General features: G+C 38.4%; 1 protein-coding gene across 2 annotated transcripts in view; it reads left to right on the top strand.

Annotated features, from left to right (window-relative positions):
• The first annotated feature begins 2,303 nt into the window (after positions 1-2,303).
• Positions 2,304-16,184, top strand: part of Stk17b (serine/threonine kinase 17b (apoptosis-inducing)) — a 29,726-nt gene continuing 15,845 nt past the window's right edge. Inside the window, exons 1-3 of one of the 2 annotated variants that reach the window (NM_133810.3) lie at positions 2,326-2,467; positions 10,862-11,024; positions 15,719-15,931. In NM_133810.3, coding sequence (NP_598571.2) covers positions 10,903-11,024; positions 15,719-15,931 — 335 coding nt within the window. In that variant the 5' untranslated portion in view covers positions 2,326-2,467; positions 10,862-10,902. Of the gene's footprint in view, positions 2,468-10,861; positions 11,025-15,718; positions 15,932-16,184 lie in introns of both variants that reach the window. The other variant, XM_006496359.4, reaches the window with a different exon arrangement.

The following is a 16,184-nucleotide window of genomic DNA, read 5'->3' as shown; positions in this document are numbered from 1 at the left end:
GACTTCCTCATAATGATGAACTGTATATCTGGTATTGTAAGTGAAATAAACCTCTTTGTTCCCTAAGTTGCTTAGGGCAGATGTTAGGACAAAAATGAGTCTGGAACAGGAGCATTAAAGTAGCACATAGGTCAATGTCTGTCACGTACCAGTGAATTCCAGGTGAGCACGCTGGAAGCAACAATGAGTTTGATTGCTGGAGAAGGCAACCTGCTTACAAAATTAAATAAAATGCAAGACGACTGCTTAAAAGCTGGTGACAATGGGGATGGGGGTGGAGCTGATGACAAGAAGAGGGTGGTGGTGGTGGTGGCAGAGAAACTCATTGGTCAAGAGCACTTGCTGCTTTTGTAGAGGAGCAGAGCTCAGTTTCTAGTACCCACATCAGGTAGCTGATGACATTTAACTCCAGCTCCGGGTGGGTGTTGGGGGCAACACCTTTAACCTCCTCTGGCACACTCACCCATACACAAACACTCCTCACATAATGAAACGTCGTTTTTGTTTGTTTGTTTGTTTGTTTGTTTGTCTGTCTTGTTTTTAATAAGCTGGCAATGGGCTGGGGAGCTGTCTCAGTTGGTAAAAATGATGACCATATCACCACAAGGACCACAGTACAGATTCCCATGTCAAAAGCTGTACACATGGTACCTGATCCTGTCACCTGTAAGTCCAGTGGATACAGGTAGATGGACCCATGGAAATCACTGGTCAGCAGGCCAAGCTGAACTGCTGAACTACAGGTTCAGGGAGAGACTGTTTCAAAAACTAAAGGGAGAGGTATTGAGACTGACACCTGACATTAATGTTTCTGGCCTCCACGTGCACATACACAGATACACACAACCCCACATAAACACACACAACACGGCCTCTACATTCAAAAGCCGGAGATCAAGGAATTGTTTAAGTTTAAAACAGTTACAAACATCTAAACACCAAAAACGATCACAAGGAACTCCAAGAGGGCACTGGCTAAGCCTTGGTACTGACACTTTTGGATGCAGCTGCTGTTTCCTGGAAGAAAGTATGGGAACAATCTCATTGGTTTGTGGACACCTTAACATTTATGCTTCCCTGGCTAAAAAGATGCAACATTATCCATTTGACAACACTTAAAGAATCAATACATTATACTGAGGCCTGTCTAAATAACAACACAGACCTCATGAAATGGTTTTGATAACTTTAAATGCATGTGTCCTGGGACATACACTGCTTGGAAGGGCAAGCAGATGGCTTGAAGAAATCTTGGTTAAATGTGACAGGGGAAGAACATAAAATGGTTGCTAAGATGTTCTAAAAGCAAGAGAGTTCCACTCACAGAATTTTTCCCAATAGTTTTTTATACCTACTAAAAAAGTACCCTTCAGCAGTTCTAGATTCTATGTGTAGATGCTACATATAAACGTATAAGTAACCTAGGATCTTATATGTATGTAAACCTACTGTATCTAGCACGAAACTTTCAGTTTTTAAACAGTCTTCAATAGTTAACAGATCTGGGGGCCTGGGGGTGGAACTTAGAAGTGGAACCCTTGCTAAGCATGTGAAAGGCCCTGTGTTCTAACACTGCTAAGAAAGAAAGAGAGAGAGAGAGAGAGAGAGAGAGAGAGGGAGGGAGGGAGGGAGGGAGGGAGGGAGGGAGGAAGAAAGAAAGAAAGAAAGAAAGAAAGAAAGAAAGAAAGAAAGAAAGAAAGAAAGAAAGAAAGAAAGAAAGAAAGAAAGAAAGAAAGTAGCAATGGGCATTGAGCAGGTACAAGTTTTCCTCATTTCCCCTACCACAGTAAACCAGCAATTAGTTCATCTTCAGATTCTCCTACAGTGTCTTGAGCTAGTTAGTGTCTTAAGACATCCAGCTGTAGAGACTAGGATCCTGGAGTCCTATTTATGGCTTCAAGAACCCATAGCAAGCTGGAATCTCTATTTGTAGGGTAGGTTCAGGAGGTAAGGAAGAGGACAAGGAAGATTTGAAACACAGAACTTTAATCATCACAAGTCAAAGAGCCCGGACATCGGCTTCTTTCATCTCTTGTGTCCCGATACTTACACATCCCGGAACTACTCTGAAGGTGGAAAAAGTGGGAAAAGAGGCGCGGACCCCCCCCCCCCCCCAACCCGGCCTGCACACTGTCCAGTTCTAGGCTACATCCAGCAACCAAGTCTTCAGGCGCTCGGCGCTCCGCCCACTCCCCGCCCCCCTCCTGAGGCCCGGCCTCACAGCACGCGCTGCCGGCCGCCGCCCCGCCCCGCCCCCACGTGACAACCCCACCCTCCGTAATCGCTCCGATTGGCTCTTGGGCAGCAGAGGGCGGAGTCTGTGTCGAAGTACAGTGTCCCAGACGCGGCTGCACTTTTCAAACCTCAACTGTAAGAAGCGTCGGTCAGCGTCTGTGCGGTCGCCGCCGGGAGTCGCCTCACAGGGGCCTGGCTGACGGCGACCAGCCGTTGTGGGGAAGAGTGCGAGGTGAGCCCGTGTAGCCGTGGCCCGGTCGGAGGGAGGGCAGAACCCGCGACGGCGCGGAGCTGCGGCGGAGCGGTCGGTGTGGGGGCGCGGGGACCCTGCGGCGAGCCCGAAGGCCAGAGCCGGCGTCCCTGAGCGCGGCCATGCCCGATAGCCTCCGCGGCGTCTCGACGTGGTCCTCCGGGTGGCTCCGGGGCTCGCGTGCTGTGGGCGCGGGACGCCTTCACGTCGGGGCGGGTGGACGCGTCCGGCCAGCAGCCTGGGAGAAACTTTGCGGTCATCGCGTGGGCCGCTGTCAGTCCCGGCGTGGGGAGCCACAGCTGTTTCCGTGACTTTTTGGCTTTAAAGCAGTGGGAATTCTTCTGTACTTGTGACCCATCCTCAGACTAGACAGCCACATCATGGCCACGGTCTGGATCTTTATCCCGACTCGGCCTTACCGTGGGAAAAGCGCTTAATTTGGCTTCACTCTCGGGATATAGATGAGTGGAGACAAAGTTGAAAGAAACTTCACGGCCGGCCGGCTGGTGGCTAGTGGCCGTGGCTGTGCTGGGACTAGAGAAGCGCTGGCTTCAGCTTGCAAGTTGGAATTAAGAAATACTTCTGAAAGCCTAGGAATTTCAACCATAATCATTAGCTTGCAGTGTGACATTCACTGAGGGTTTGGCTGACGTCATGTTTACATACATGGTACCGATAACACCGAACCTCGCCGGCAGGTTTGATACCGTGTGGACTTTTTAAGTGTTCAAGACTGGGAGAGAGGCTGTGCCTTGAGCAGCAAGGTCTGCAGAGGTAACGAGGCAAGTGGAGGCATATGTAACATGGAATTTAGAACTCCAGGAGCACAGTTTTATTATGGAGAGATATAAACTCCTTTCTCATTGGTACAGTCTTCACAGTGAGATGCCCAGAAATGGTTTTCAACAACTTCATAAAAATTGAATCACAGTGCCTTAAAATTGTGTATATTAAAAAACACTAGTCCATGGAAATCGTGACCAAATTTTAGACCTGTCTTTTCACCTAATCTTTTTGATATTAATTTAATTTTTTGGTAGTTTTAATATTTCAAGTAATTGGTTTTTTTGAGATACACATACATTTTAGATAATTTTCTGGAATGAAGGTTTACTATTAAAGTAAATTTACTTACATGACAGTATGCTTAAGTTAGAGAAGTAATATTTCTGTGATTTCAAAATTTTTTGTATGTGGATAGATTGGTAATAGTTTTTCTTGGATTTTTTTTTTTTTTTTTTTTTAAAGTAAGAATTTAGTTTCAGGAGATGGCTCTGCTGGGAAAGGTTCTTGACACCAACTCAAATGTCCTTATCCCCAGGGCCTACATGGTAGAAAGAGAAAACCTACACTTACAGCTTGTCCTCTGACCTCTAAACTTGCATGTAATAAAATATTAAGAAAAAAATTACATTTTGGTTAAGGTAGAAGTGGCATTTTAGTAGAAACTTCATAAATCAACAGTCTACCATTTATATCTAAATTAATGTCTATAGACAATGTAGGCATTTAATGGCAGACACTTCTAATTTCATTTTTCAGTGTGTATTGACAGTGAACAGTTTGTCATTGGGGTTAAGTGAACGTATAACCATGTTTTCATTGGTTTGTTTTGTAGCTGCTTGACAATTATAAGGAAGAATTTCTGTGTCAAAATCTCCCAGTTTTTTAGAGACTCAGTTTAAAACTAAATTTTCTCAAGATATGATATATTATAATGCTTATTTCCTGTGTCTAAAATTCTTACCTCCTGCATCTTGACATTTACTCTACACTTGAGTCTTGCTTGCCAGTTTTAAAGGCTTTTTGTCTTTTGAGACAGGGTCTCACTTTATAGACTTAGCTGGCTTTGAACTCAAGAGATCTGCCTGGCTCTGCCTTCCAAGTTCTGAAATTAAAGGCCCGCACTATCAGCTCAATTTTGATTATTTGTCTACTTATATGGCACTGTTGGGGACTGAACCTATGCCTTGTGCATGCAAGTTGGTACTCTGCCAAAAGAGCTATATATGCAACTACACATAGTTTATATTATCTATACCAGACTATTTTGAAAAGGATGTGTTTTTGAACTGAGTTCAAGACAGAGAAATATTCTTTTTAATTATCTTGTGCATGTAAATGAACCCCTTTTTTGAATTTATATTTATACATGATATATTTTGATTGATCACTTTGCTTTTTCCAACTAGTGCAAAAGAGGATGTACTTTAAGCATTGAGAAATTTTAATTGTAAAATGGTAGTTGTTTTTTTAACCCTTTAAGAATTAGATTCCAGTTTACATTGTAACAGTTACTGAACAAACATTATTTCAGAGGTGTTATTAGTAAAGGGTACGGTAATTTATTTTACAACAGAAATCCAATTTTCCATCTGATGAGTGATGAGCCCGCCATTATTTCCGGTTTTCAACATCTTCTCACCCTACTTCACAATTACAGGATCTATTTCTTTTTCTGAAGGTGGGTGGGGATGGCATCAGGCCTTACTGTCTTGGCCCAGTGTCAGGCTGAGGTTCCTTGCCTGGGACGTAACCCCGCTGTAATCTATACTCTAGTGGTTGGACTAGAGTCAGTTGGCTTCCCATTGTAATTTTCAGGGAATTAAATTACTGGATTTTGCTTGCTGTTCAGTGTTTAAAAACAAACATAACAGTACAGTGCTGTGAGTAGAGTACATAGAACATAGAAATCGTCTGTCAACACTAATGCTGTCTTCCAGTCCCTGGCCAACTAAAACACATCCTTGAACGAACAGAAAGTTCTTATTTCTTCTAGATGCTAGATAAGTAAACCTTCAGTTTATCTGTTTCCTAGACACAGCTCAGTCTTGTTGGTGCCCATGTGGTATAGAGAAGTTGCTTGGCTGCCATAGTCATTCACATTTACTTCATGAAGGTCTATGGATAGGACAAGTATGTGGCTTTCAGGATGTTCTTAGCTAACATAAGCATTTACATGAAAACAAGTGGTCGCCTAGTCTGGAACAGTTAGAGCAGACTAAATGGTTTTTGTTTTTTGTTTTTGTTTTTTGTTTTTAAATCTTACATTATAATAGGTGATAAAATAATTTTATTTGATTTCTGAGTTATGTGGCTTCCTTGTTTTGAAAAAGAAGTTCTGTACGAGCAGTTTTAAATATTTTGTATTTAACCAACTACTAAAGTAAGCAGAGACTGTTTTGAAGGCTCCGATACTGCAATTTCAAGATGAGTCTCAGTTCCGCGTAATCCCTTTGGATGTACCTTATCATTTATAGCATTTTGTTCAAACAGTTTTTAATTCTTACCAGGTACCCCATTCGGAGTTGCTTAAACTCAAGTAAAAGGTTATTGTCCTTTGACAGAAAATATGATTGCACTCTAATGTTAAATTTTCAGGTAAATTGGTATGTCCAGAGTTCTCGTGTTTGAAGCATAAAGAAAAGACATTTAAGTCAACCTGTGGGTTTGAGGCAAGGCTTCCTGGGGCAGAGCATGAATACAAAGTAGCCATTTAAGGAAAGGTAGAAAGGATGTTTCAGGCAGAGAGGCAAAGCACAGAAGTGGAGGTAAAACATGAGACTGACTTGTGGCAGGAAATGAAGCTGGTGTGTACTCAGCTTCTGGGGTCTTTGTGTACCATGCTACAAAGGATTTTAAGGTTTAGTTTCTGGGGCTAGCAAAGGAATCAAAGCAGACAACTTACTTCTAAATGCTTTCTGTATTGCATTCTGTAATTTCTATTTTATAAGCCTTCTCATTTGATAACCTCGAAACGAATAACTTTTGAATGGCACTGCTAGAGATTTAGAAAGATGCTTATTTAGTTAGTGATCATACTTGCGCTCTCCATTCAAAGGTACAGATCAAATGTAAGATGTCGTTCTCTTCCTTCCTTTATTGATCCGTATCTGAATTCTTATTGTAATAATAGGAATTAATGAAAAAATTGGAAAAGGTATGGCATATACTAGTGTAAGATTGAAATCTTGTTTCTTCTATCATGCATTTATGCCTTCTATCAGTGTGTCTATAATTGTTTACAAACCCAAATTCATTAAGTTTCTTAAGATATTTTTATTGGTATAATCTGATAAAATATGAAGCAATTTCAAATTAAGTAAGATACATTTGTAATTTGTGAATTTAGAATAAGGTATATTCTTTAGAATTGGTTATAACTATGAATTATAGAAGAGAAGATCGGCAGATTGTTTATTAGAAGCAAGAGAATTAGTAGTAATTTTAAGGCATACAAGGAGAGACAGAGAACTGACTGTTAGCCCTCATGTATACCCATGTATCGTAAATGACAGGCAACCCGTTTGTAAAGACTTTGGTGGACAGAGGTGACATTTGGGCTCCATTATATAGAAAATTGACCAGAGGAGGAGAATTGAGAAAATACCTAGACTGACAATTCATTTACGTGTAGTAAATAGATAAAGGCAAACAACAAAGCTGTATGGATCCTTAAATAGCATCTGATGCAGGTATATTAGCAGCAGGTAGATGTGCCTAAGGTTAGTTTTCTTGAAATGTCTTCTTTTAAGGCAAAGTTTGTATTTGGAGATGCAGAGCCATAATGAAATGAGTTGTAACATCAAAACTCATTTTTGTGTTTAAATATATTTGAAAAATTTGCAATTTCTTAACATTGTTTTTGGATACATCTATTGTCATACAAATACCTGTGGTATATTCATCCATAATAATAGCCATCAGTTCATATGAGTGTTAGAGAATTTGTTAGGGTATGACGTTAATACATGCTAACACCCCAAGGAAAGCCCTCTAATGAGCTGATAAATAACTGGATTAGACTATCATTATGCATTTCACTAACTTTTTTTTTTTTAAAAAAAAGTTCCTTTTCTCTCCATATAACTAAATAACAGGCTTTGCCAAACTTAATTCTAATTAATATACCTGTATATCACACTTTAGACTCTTTTGGAAGGTCCCAGTACAAATCTGGGCTTTTCTCAACATTCACTACATACATACATACATACATTCATATATAGATACATACATAGTTATTCTTTGAAAATTTCACACATGCATGCAATGTATCTTAATCATATTCACTGCCTACTCTCTCCCTCTGTCTTTTCTTAGAAGTCTATCACATTTCCCTCCTAACTTCTTGCCCTTGTTTATTTAACCACACAGAGTCCACATAGTGCTGCTCATATGTACTACTTTTCTATGTAACTGTAAACAATGTACTGATTTTAACAGTATATAGCCTGAAGTTGTACATGGTCTCTGCATGAGATCTGACCTACATAACATACTGCTACTACATACTGCAAAGAAAATTTTGAGGCCTTGAAAAAATCTAACCAATGATGGCTCTTGAACTTCAGGCAAAGTAAATTCTGCAAAGTAACGTATATAGACTGACACCTTTGCTCTTGCAAAGAAAAAGAGGTTGCATTTTTCTGGCCACATATTCACAGCCATTTCCTATCATAAGGAAGACTTTATTAGTCATTTTATTGTATATTCATATTAGTTAGGTTTAAAGTATTTAGCCTTAGGAGATGACATGACAGCAATCACAGCTGTTTTTATTGATTATTGAAGTATAATGTTTTAAGTTTAGATAAGCTAATAATAAGAAATTCTAATTACCATAATCTCACTGGGGATGACTACTGCTAATATTTTGCTGCAATTTTCCAATCTTCTGTTGACTTTTATAGTCTACCCTCTGATTTATCATATTGCTTATAAGCTTTTATGTCTTTACTTTCATATTTAATGAGTTAATCTTTGAAAGTGCAACTTTCTTGAGTATGCTAATATGTTGGATTTTAGAGTTTATACACTCAACAGGTTCTTGGAGTGTTTTTAAATGTATAAATCATACTTAATTAAACATAAATATTTGATGCCAAAAAGGATCATATTGCCTCTTGAAAATTGAGAGTAGAAAATGCTTATTTATAAAATGTTTACTAGTTCCAGTTTCTCTGAGAGGCAAACATCCTAGCACCTAAAATCTATATGAAGAAAAATTTAAGACTCATGAACTTGTCTCTAATCAATTACAGTGTTCTTTGTTGATGAAAACTGTTGGGAAGATAGCCCAGTTGTATCAGTGATTAGGCCTGTCCCTTCTATTTGTAGAAATGAGAATAGTGCAAGTGTAATCATAAGTGTAGGTACTAAATTCTAAAATCCAAAGGTGCAGAAGAGGCTTTGCCTAGCTGACTGAATGTAGGAATCGATATTCATATTGATTTTTCAGACAATACTATATGACATATTAAAAATGTTATTTAATAATTTTAGTAACAGTGTCTTCAGAACTAAGAAGGTATGAAAAGTTAACGGACCACAGGGTGATGCTATAGGCCTATAATCCTAGCGCTCGCTCGGGAGATAAGGATTATAACGAGTTCAAGGTCAGTCTGGATTACACAGTTCTAGGACTGAACTGCATACTGAGACCCTTAAAAAATGCAGACAGCTATTGAAAATGTTTGGCTATTTTTTGCCAATGTTTTCACATGTCTTTCATGTGTTTTTATGTCTCTCTTTTCTTATAAGAACACCAGTCATAGTGGATTAGCGCCCTACCTTAATGGTCTGTTTTTAACTTAGTCACCACCTTAAAAGCCCTTATCTGAAAAAGAAGTTACATTGTGAGGTACTGGGTTTAATATTTCACCTAACAGATAGAAGGAAGATGTAGTTTGGCCTATAATAGTAGCTGTTAGGATTTGAATATATTTTGTCCTCCAGACTTGTGTTGCATTCCCATTTTGAGGTGCTTTGCTATGTAGTCCTGGCAGACCTCGTATGCATTCTGTATTTCAGGCTGGCCTCACACTCTTAGCAGTCCTGCCTTACGTCTTCAGATTGCTTTAGCTTTCTGGATCTTGGAATTTATAGGTGTATGTGCCACCACATCCAGCCTTTGTGAGCTGTTAAGAGCGTGAGGACCTCAAGTCTGTGGTTTAAGCCACTAGGAAGTGATTAGGATTAAGTAAGGTTCTTAGGTTAGAATCCCTGTGTTGATGAAGCATCCTAGTGGCTTTATGAAAGGATGGTAAGGAACCAGACATGTGCACAGTCTCCTTGTCTCTTGTCATGTGATAATTGTGATATTCTCCAGCAAGAAGGCCACCATCATTTGAGGCTCCTTGTCCTTGTCCTTCCAGAACTGTGAGCCAAAATAAGCACATTTTCTTTATTAATAGCCTACTTTGGGGATTTCAATATAGTAACAGAAACCAGACTGATACAGTAGGGAACTTAAAACTCTGTATATGGTCTCCTGGCTGTAATGAATGTAAATGGAATTCACACCCAGGGGCATTTCAGCTCAATTCTTTCCCCCACCTCCCAGCATTGGTATTCTCAGACTCCAAGAGATGTATCCCCAGCTACCTAGAGAAGTGTTTGCCTCAGGACCAAAGGTTATATAGAAATAATTTACAAATTTGAAAACTAAACAAAATATAGGACAGAAAACACTGCCTGTTTCCTAAGTAGAAGATACTAGTTGGCAATTGAATGTGGCAAAGTTTTAAAAAACAAACAAACAAAAAACAGTTGTTCTCAGCAGGAGGTGAGGAGGGTGATGTAGCAACAGCAACAGACACTAGAGGGGTATTATGGGAGAGTCCTAGCAGAATAACTCCTGATCTTTCATAGATAGACGTGGCTGAGAGTCTACCATAATTACACAGATTTGGTTAATATCAAATAGTAATTTGATACTAAAAGTACCAAAAGTTTCAGACTATGAACTTCAGATATGGATTTGACTCTGGGTTGGTAATTTATTTATGATCAGTCATTGACCCAGCAAAATAGAGTTTTCAGTACTGGGTTGTGCCAAGGGTAGAACTGTTAAGGTCTAGGGGGGTGGTTCTAGATTTAGTTTTGGAAAGTAGCCAATCCATGAGCAAGTTCTGTTTCTTGATTTATGTGGGACAGAAATATAATGCACAAAATGTGAATTTGCTACCAAGTTTGTGGACATGTTAAGTTAAAACAAATATTCATTACATTACTATATTAAATTCCACAGGTGAGTGGAAGCCATGGATTTAAAGAATAGCAATTCACAGTCAATACTAATGATACCTCCTTCCACCTGCATCATAACCATTTCTCACTATTTTTATAGCAGTTTCTTTTTAAATGAAGTCAGTAGCTGTGCTTAGTTACCATTCAATTTATGTCTATGTGTGCTTCTGGCGTTTTCCGCTTGTGAATAGAATAAGCTCCTGAAATCAGCATATCTATGTTGTTCTATCTTAATACTATATTTGGAGCTGTGTAAGTAATGCACATCCTGCCTGAGATAATGTCTCTGTTTTTCAGTTACATTTAAGTTCCATCTTCTCTCTTCCTGTCTCTTCTTTTAACTAGGTAAAAGTCTGCCTAGAGAAGCAGGTCTGGCAGTCATCAACATGTCTCGGAGGAGATTCGATTGCCGAAGTGTCTCAGGCTTGCTAACTACAACCCCTCAAACGCCGATTAAAACAGAGAATTTTAATAATTTCTATACTCTTACCCCAAAAGAACTTGGGAGGTAAGGAAACTTTGATATCTTTGATATGTGTGCTGGCTAAATTCAGTGTTTTATTTGTTATAAAACTTAGAACTGTTATCAGTGATTAGAAAGAAAAGCTTTCATCTCTATTTTCTTAGCTGAACAGAAAATTAAATCTGTGGAGGAGTTCATATCAAATATCCCACCTAGCTCCAGATCTCATTTCTTTTTGCTTCTGTGTCTGTGAATGGGAAGGGACAGCTCAGGCTGCCAAGTCCTCATCTGGGCTCTGCCATTGATTACCTGTGTGACTTCAGTTAAATTACAACACCTCTCACTGCCATCTGAAAAAGAGATAAGGATAATTGTATTTATTTGTGTAGATTTTTTAGGGTTAAATTACTTAATATTTGTAAAGGGCTAATACAGTGTTATATGTTTTGGTTCAATACATTTTGATTTTTCCATTCCTAGCTACTGTGTCTGTCTAAAATAGAAAGAGATACTTCCTTACTCCATATGTACATACCCTCATAAATTAAGAATATTTAACTCATATCTAATATCACAGTTTTATATTACAAAGAATTGGTCTTCTGTATTAGTAGAAGCCTGTCTAAATTCTTGGCTTAATCAAGTATGCACTTCTTATGGCCAAGCGTGCCCTTGACATTGAGTACTACAGTAACTTTTTAGTATGTACTAGGAAACCTGTGCCAAGTCACTCATCTGTTGTGTGTCTTCTTAGGTTTAAAGTAAGCATGGTTATGAAGAGTTAGATCATATTGTTTTTTGTGTACGTGTGTTTGTATGGAGGTAAATGTTTGGCTTATGCTACAGTGGTTTACAAAGTGTTTTCTATTGATGGGTAGACAAAAAACCAGTCTGATCTCAGTGTGGAATCTCAAGTTGCCTGGACTAGGAAAGGTAATTCTTTGCTTGTGTCTTTTATGTTTTAGGTAGAGGCAAGTCCTGGCCTTTCTCCTTTTTTCAGATGTTTCATAAAGCCCCTTTTTCATAACATAGAGATGAGACCATCTCACAGACATAGAATATTTTGCTTCTTGCTCTACTAATCTCTCCTTCATAAATAGACATGGTTTCCTTTTGGTAGCTACATTCAGTATATACTTGACCGTCTTTCAAATATTTAAACAAAGCTGGACATCATTAGTTTCCCTAAGTATGTATCGTGTGGCACACTATCCAGACGGACTTCCTTTGTTCAATTTCCCTCTTCTGGGACACTTTCTGCTTTTGATTGTTTCTGTTAAAACGAAGGGCCTAGTATTAGACACAGTATTGTTCACAGTCTTACTTTGTGAGAAGACTGCTGAAGCCATTAGATGCCCGTGTGTCTCCTTCCACATTTTGTTCCTCTCTCTTTCCTCCTTGTCCCCCTTTCTTCTTATCCATTTTTATTACTAGGGATGCCCGGTCTGTGTCATATAGCATCATATTATTCTGACTAAGCTAGTTACTTGAGCTTCCTTTGCTCTGGATCAAAATTTGTGATCAGTGATCCTCTTAGTTGAGTATTATCTCCTTTTACTTAGTTGAGAAGATAGACTAAATATGTTCAAGTTGCCTTTTATTGTAAAACAACTGGAAATTGCTCTGAACAGATACTTAGACAAAGACTTGAGCATTCTTACCTGTTTTTCTAGGTTACTATTTGGATGAGTAACTTTATTAGGTTAACTTCAAAATAATAGGCATCGAGGCTAAAGAGAGCTTTTTCCCTTTAACTTTGTAGAGGACTTGCGTGGGGTCACTGTTAACTTTACACTGTCTGCAGGTGAAGGGATGGCATAAGGAACCAGCCTGAGCTGGACTAAGTTTGCTTTTAAAGCAAAAGCTCGTTATAGGTTATGGTTAAAACAAAAGTCAGATTCCTAGTGTCCCAGAATCAGATAGCTTCATGGAAGAGACTTAAATCACATCTTTAAATTGCTTTGGGCTAGTGACTCATGTGATAAATATTGTTATATTTAATTTTCAGCGTTGGCAATTAAAAATTCTAATTTTTAAAGCCTTCCATAAATCTTAAAAATCTGTCAAGCTCTTAACCAGACTTAGTGAGCTTGTTTGATGAAGTGAAGTTGGGGTTCATTCTTTTCTTTCCTCTAGGAGGTTTGCATATTTTGTAATTTAGAAACATAATTCTAGCATATAGAAAACTACAAGTTATCTGTCCATACCAGCCGTGTTTAAAAATTAATTTTAAATGTCCTTTAAGCAACACAAAGGGAAATATATAACGTAAGTCTAAGTTCATTTTTCACTAAACTGCATTGTTCCTGTTTTTTACCATGTTGGGTAAGTTTTTTCCACCCCTCCCCCAGCTGAGGCAAAGTTTCATCGGCCTTGTGGTTAGAAGGGGGAGGCAGATTCAGAAATAAAACGTCAGCTTCCTTTGTGGCTTACCCTCCCCATCCCTTGGTGTTTTATTGTGTGTTTTAGAATGCCGTGGGTAACAGCTAGACCTTTTTCATTGCTGGGAAATCTAGTCAGCCTTGCCCTTTATGTTATTATTAAGGTTTTACATTCTCTTGACGGCTTCTCTTCAGTTTGGTATAGGAACATAGTTTAAAGATTACTGTTAGACGTCTTAAACTACAACTGGCATCTAAGGATAGAAAGTAGGTACTTGTTCTTTTCGCCTAAAGCCTCTGATAATAATGGTAAAATATTTATCTTGCTTCACAGTATTTATATGAATATATGCATATGAAATTGTATAAGTATGTTGATGTAACTTTCTCAAATGTTTAAAAATGCAAATGTGAGCCAGGCAGTGGTGGTGCACACCTTTATTTAGTCCCAGCACTCTGGAGGCAGAGGCAACTGTGGATCTCTGAGTGGGAGGCCAGCTTGGTCCAGAATGGCCAGGGCTACAGTCCCAAAAAACCAAAGAAAGAAGAAGATGATGAAGAAGAGGAGGAGGAGAAGTGGGGAGGGGGAGACAGAAGAGGAAGAAGAGGAGGAGGAAGAAGAGGAGGAGGAAGAAGGGGGAGGAGGAGTAGGAAGAAGAGGAGGAGCAAATGTGGATTTAAAAACAGCACAATGTGTGGTGTTACAGTAGATATTCAGACTCTAGCATTTGCTCAGAAACATTTCAGGTGATATTAAGTGTTAGTTAGCTAAGTATAGATTTTTTTAATAGATTTGATTAATTAGATTAGACACGTTCCCTGTCCTCATAGAGTGTTCCCTTAGCAGTGAACACTGTCAAAAGAACCATCACCCATGACATTTGCGCAACTTTGTCCTGAGCTCATGAATGTAAGAGTAGTTTAAGAGAGTCTTAGGAAGCCGAAATAGTGAGGTAAAAATAGATGAAACTTGTTAATCTTGCTACTTGTTTTTGAAGCAATTCTAGTTCATAGATACCTTCAGGTAACTGGAGAGTAGTGACGTCATCACAACTGTAAATGCCCTGTCTTTCAGATATGTAATGTCCTTGGTTTCCTAGCTTGGTTCCTAAATTTTACAAGGTGAGGGTTTTTCTAAAACCTCAACTCCCTTTTCTGTTTTAGACAAGTTTTTGCTTCTGTATCTAAGTAAGACTTGGTAATTGTTAAACTTAATAAACAAATCCATTTTAAGGGGAGAAATTGTTCCATAGTTGTGAGACAAGAAAGCTAGAAATTCTTGGCACTGAACAGTAAAGGATCAGGTTTGTATAGGCAGTTTATTTCATTGAGGTATGTAGGCTTCATATTATAGACTGTATACTTTATTTTTAATTATTAGCTACATGTTTTAGATTGACACTGATTTTTGAGGTATTTGGAAAATAATGAGGAGGAAACTGTTGTTCTGGTTCTTGTGAGTAACAAATAAAATGCAGGCAAGCAATTTCTTCTCCTAACTCCCACACAGGGGGTTAAACCACTTAGGTTAAATGGTTGACCCTGCTATCAGCTGACCATCTATGTTTAGAAGTATATTTTTGAGAGTAGCTGCAGCAATGGAGTTAAAATACCAGTTTCTGGAGATTTACTTGTACCCAAGTTAGTACCAGAAACTAGAATGTGGTTTATTCTTAGTTATTAAATTGGGATCTTTTAGAGTAGAGCCTAGCAGGTTTATGATAGGCTTCAATCTGAAAACCCTCTGGGATTGAATGTAAACCTCCCTGTCTAAGGTCATGTTGCCTCTTTTTGGAGTGTGCAAATCAATAGTTTGTTAGTTCTTAGACTAATCTTAGGTTCAGAATAGCTTTATATCTTTGAAAAACTAAATGCTTATAATAATAATATATGCATATACCAGGAGAAATAATCTTTGTGCTTTTAAGTTTGGGTAAGATGCTAAGTACTTCTATTAAAGAGATAAAAACATATATAATTTCCTAAAATGACAGATGTGACATTACCGGGTGTTTTTATACCAAACTGTTGATCATCCTTAATTTCTTACATGATCCCAAAATACATTTGAATACCCTCCATAGGATCCATATCCCTTGTGTATCTGTTAGAGGCATAGTGTTGTTAGGCACATGATATTATCAGGTACACTGAAATGTATTATACTGATAGTAAAAACAATAGTTTATTCTGCTATGATAATTGCCTACACTTACACAGTAACATTGTAGACTTAATAAAAGAGCACATAGTATTTGTGTCAGCTTGTACAAAAAAGAAAATTTCCTAATGGCACAGATACGTGAAAGACTTCACCTTAAGTTGGAGTTATGAAGTTTCCCTATTCTTTCTTTCTAGAGGAAAATTTGCTGTGGTTAGACAATGTATATCAAAATCAACTGGACAAGAGTATGCTGCCAAATCCCTGAAAAAGAGGAGAAGAGGGCAGGATTGCCGGGCGGAAATTCTGCATGAGATAGCTGTGCTGGAGCTGGCCAGGTCTTGTCCCCACGTGATTAATCTGCATGAGGTCTACGAAAATGCAACGGAAATCATTTTGGTGTTAGAATAGTAAGTATGTGCTTCATACATTTAAGGTGTTTATTGTAATTGGTGGAATACGATGCAGAATGTCAGATGACAACAGTATGACAACATTGACTATTGATAAAATATTAGAGAGACATAGTTTATATTTGTACATTTTTTTTCCAAGGCTAAATATGTAGCCTCAAACATCTAGGCCAAAATTCATTTACAGCAGGCAACAAACATAGTCAACCCAACAATTTGGGAATATAGTTGCAATAATTTAATTCCATAT

The sequence above is a fragment of the Mus musculus genome, chromosome 1 (assembly GCF_000001635.26).
Source record: "Mus musculus strain C57BL/6J chromosome 1, GRCm38.p6 C57BL/6J".
Taxonomy (NCBI): Eukaryota; Metazoa; Chordata; class Mammalia; order Rodentia; family Muridae; genus Mus; species Mus musculus.
This window is presented reverse-complemented; position numbering and strand designations above follow the sequence as displayed.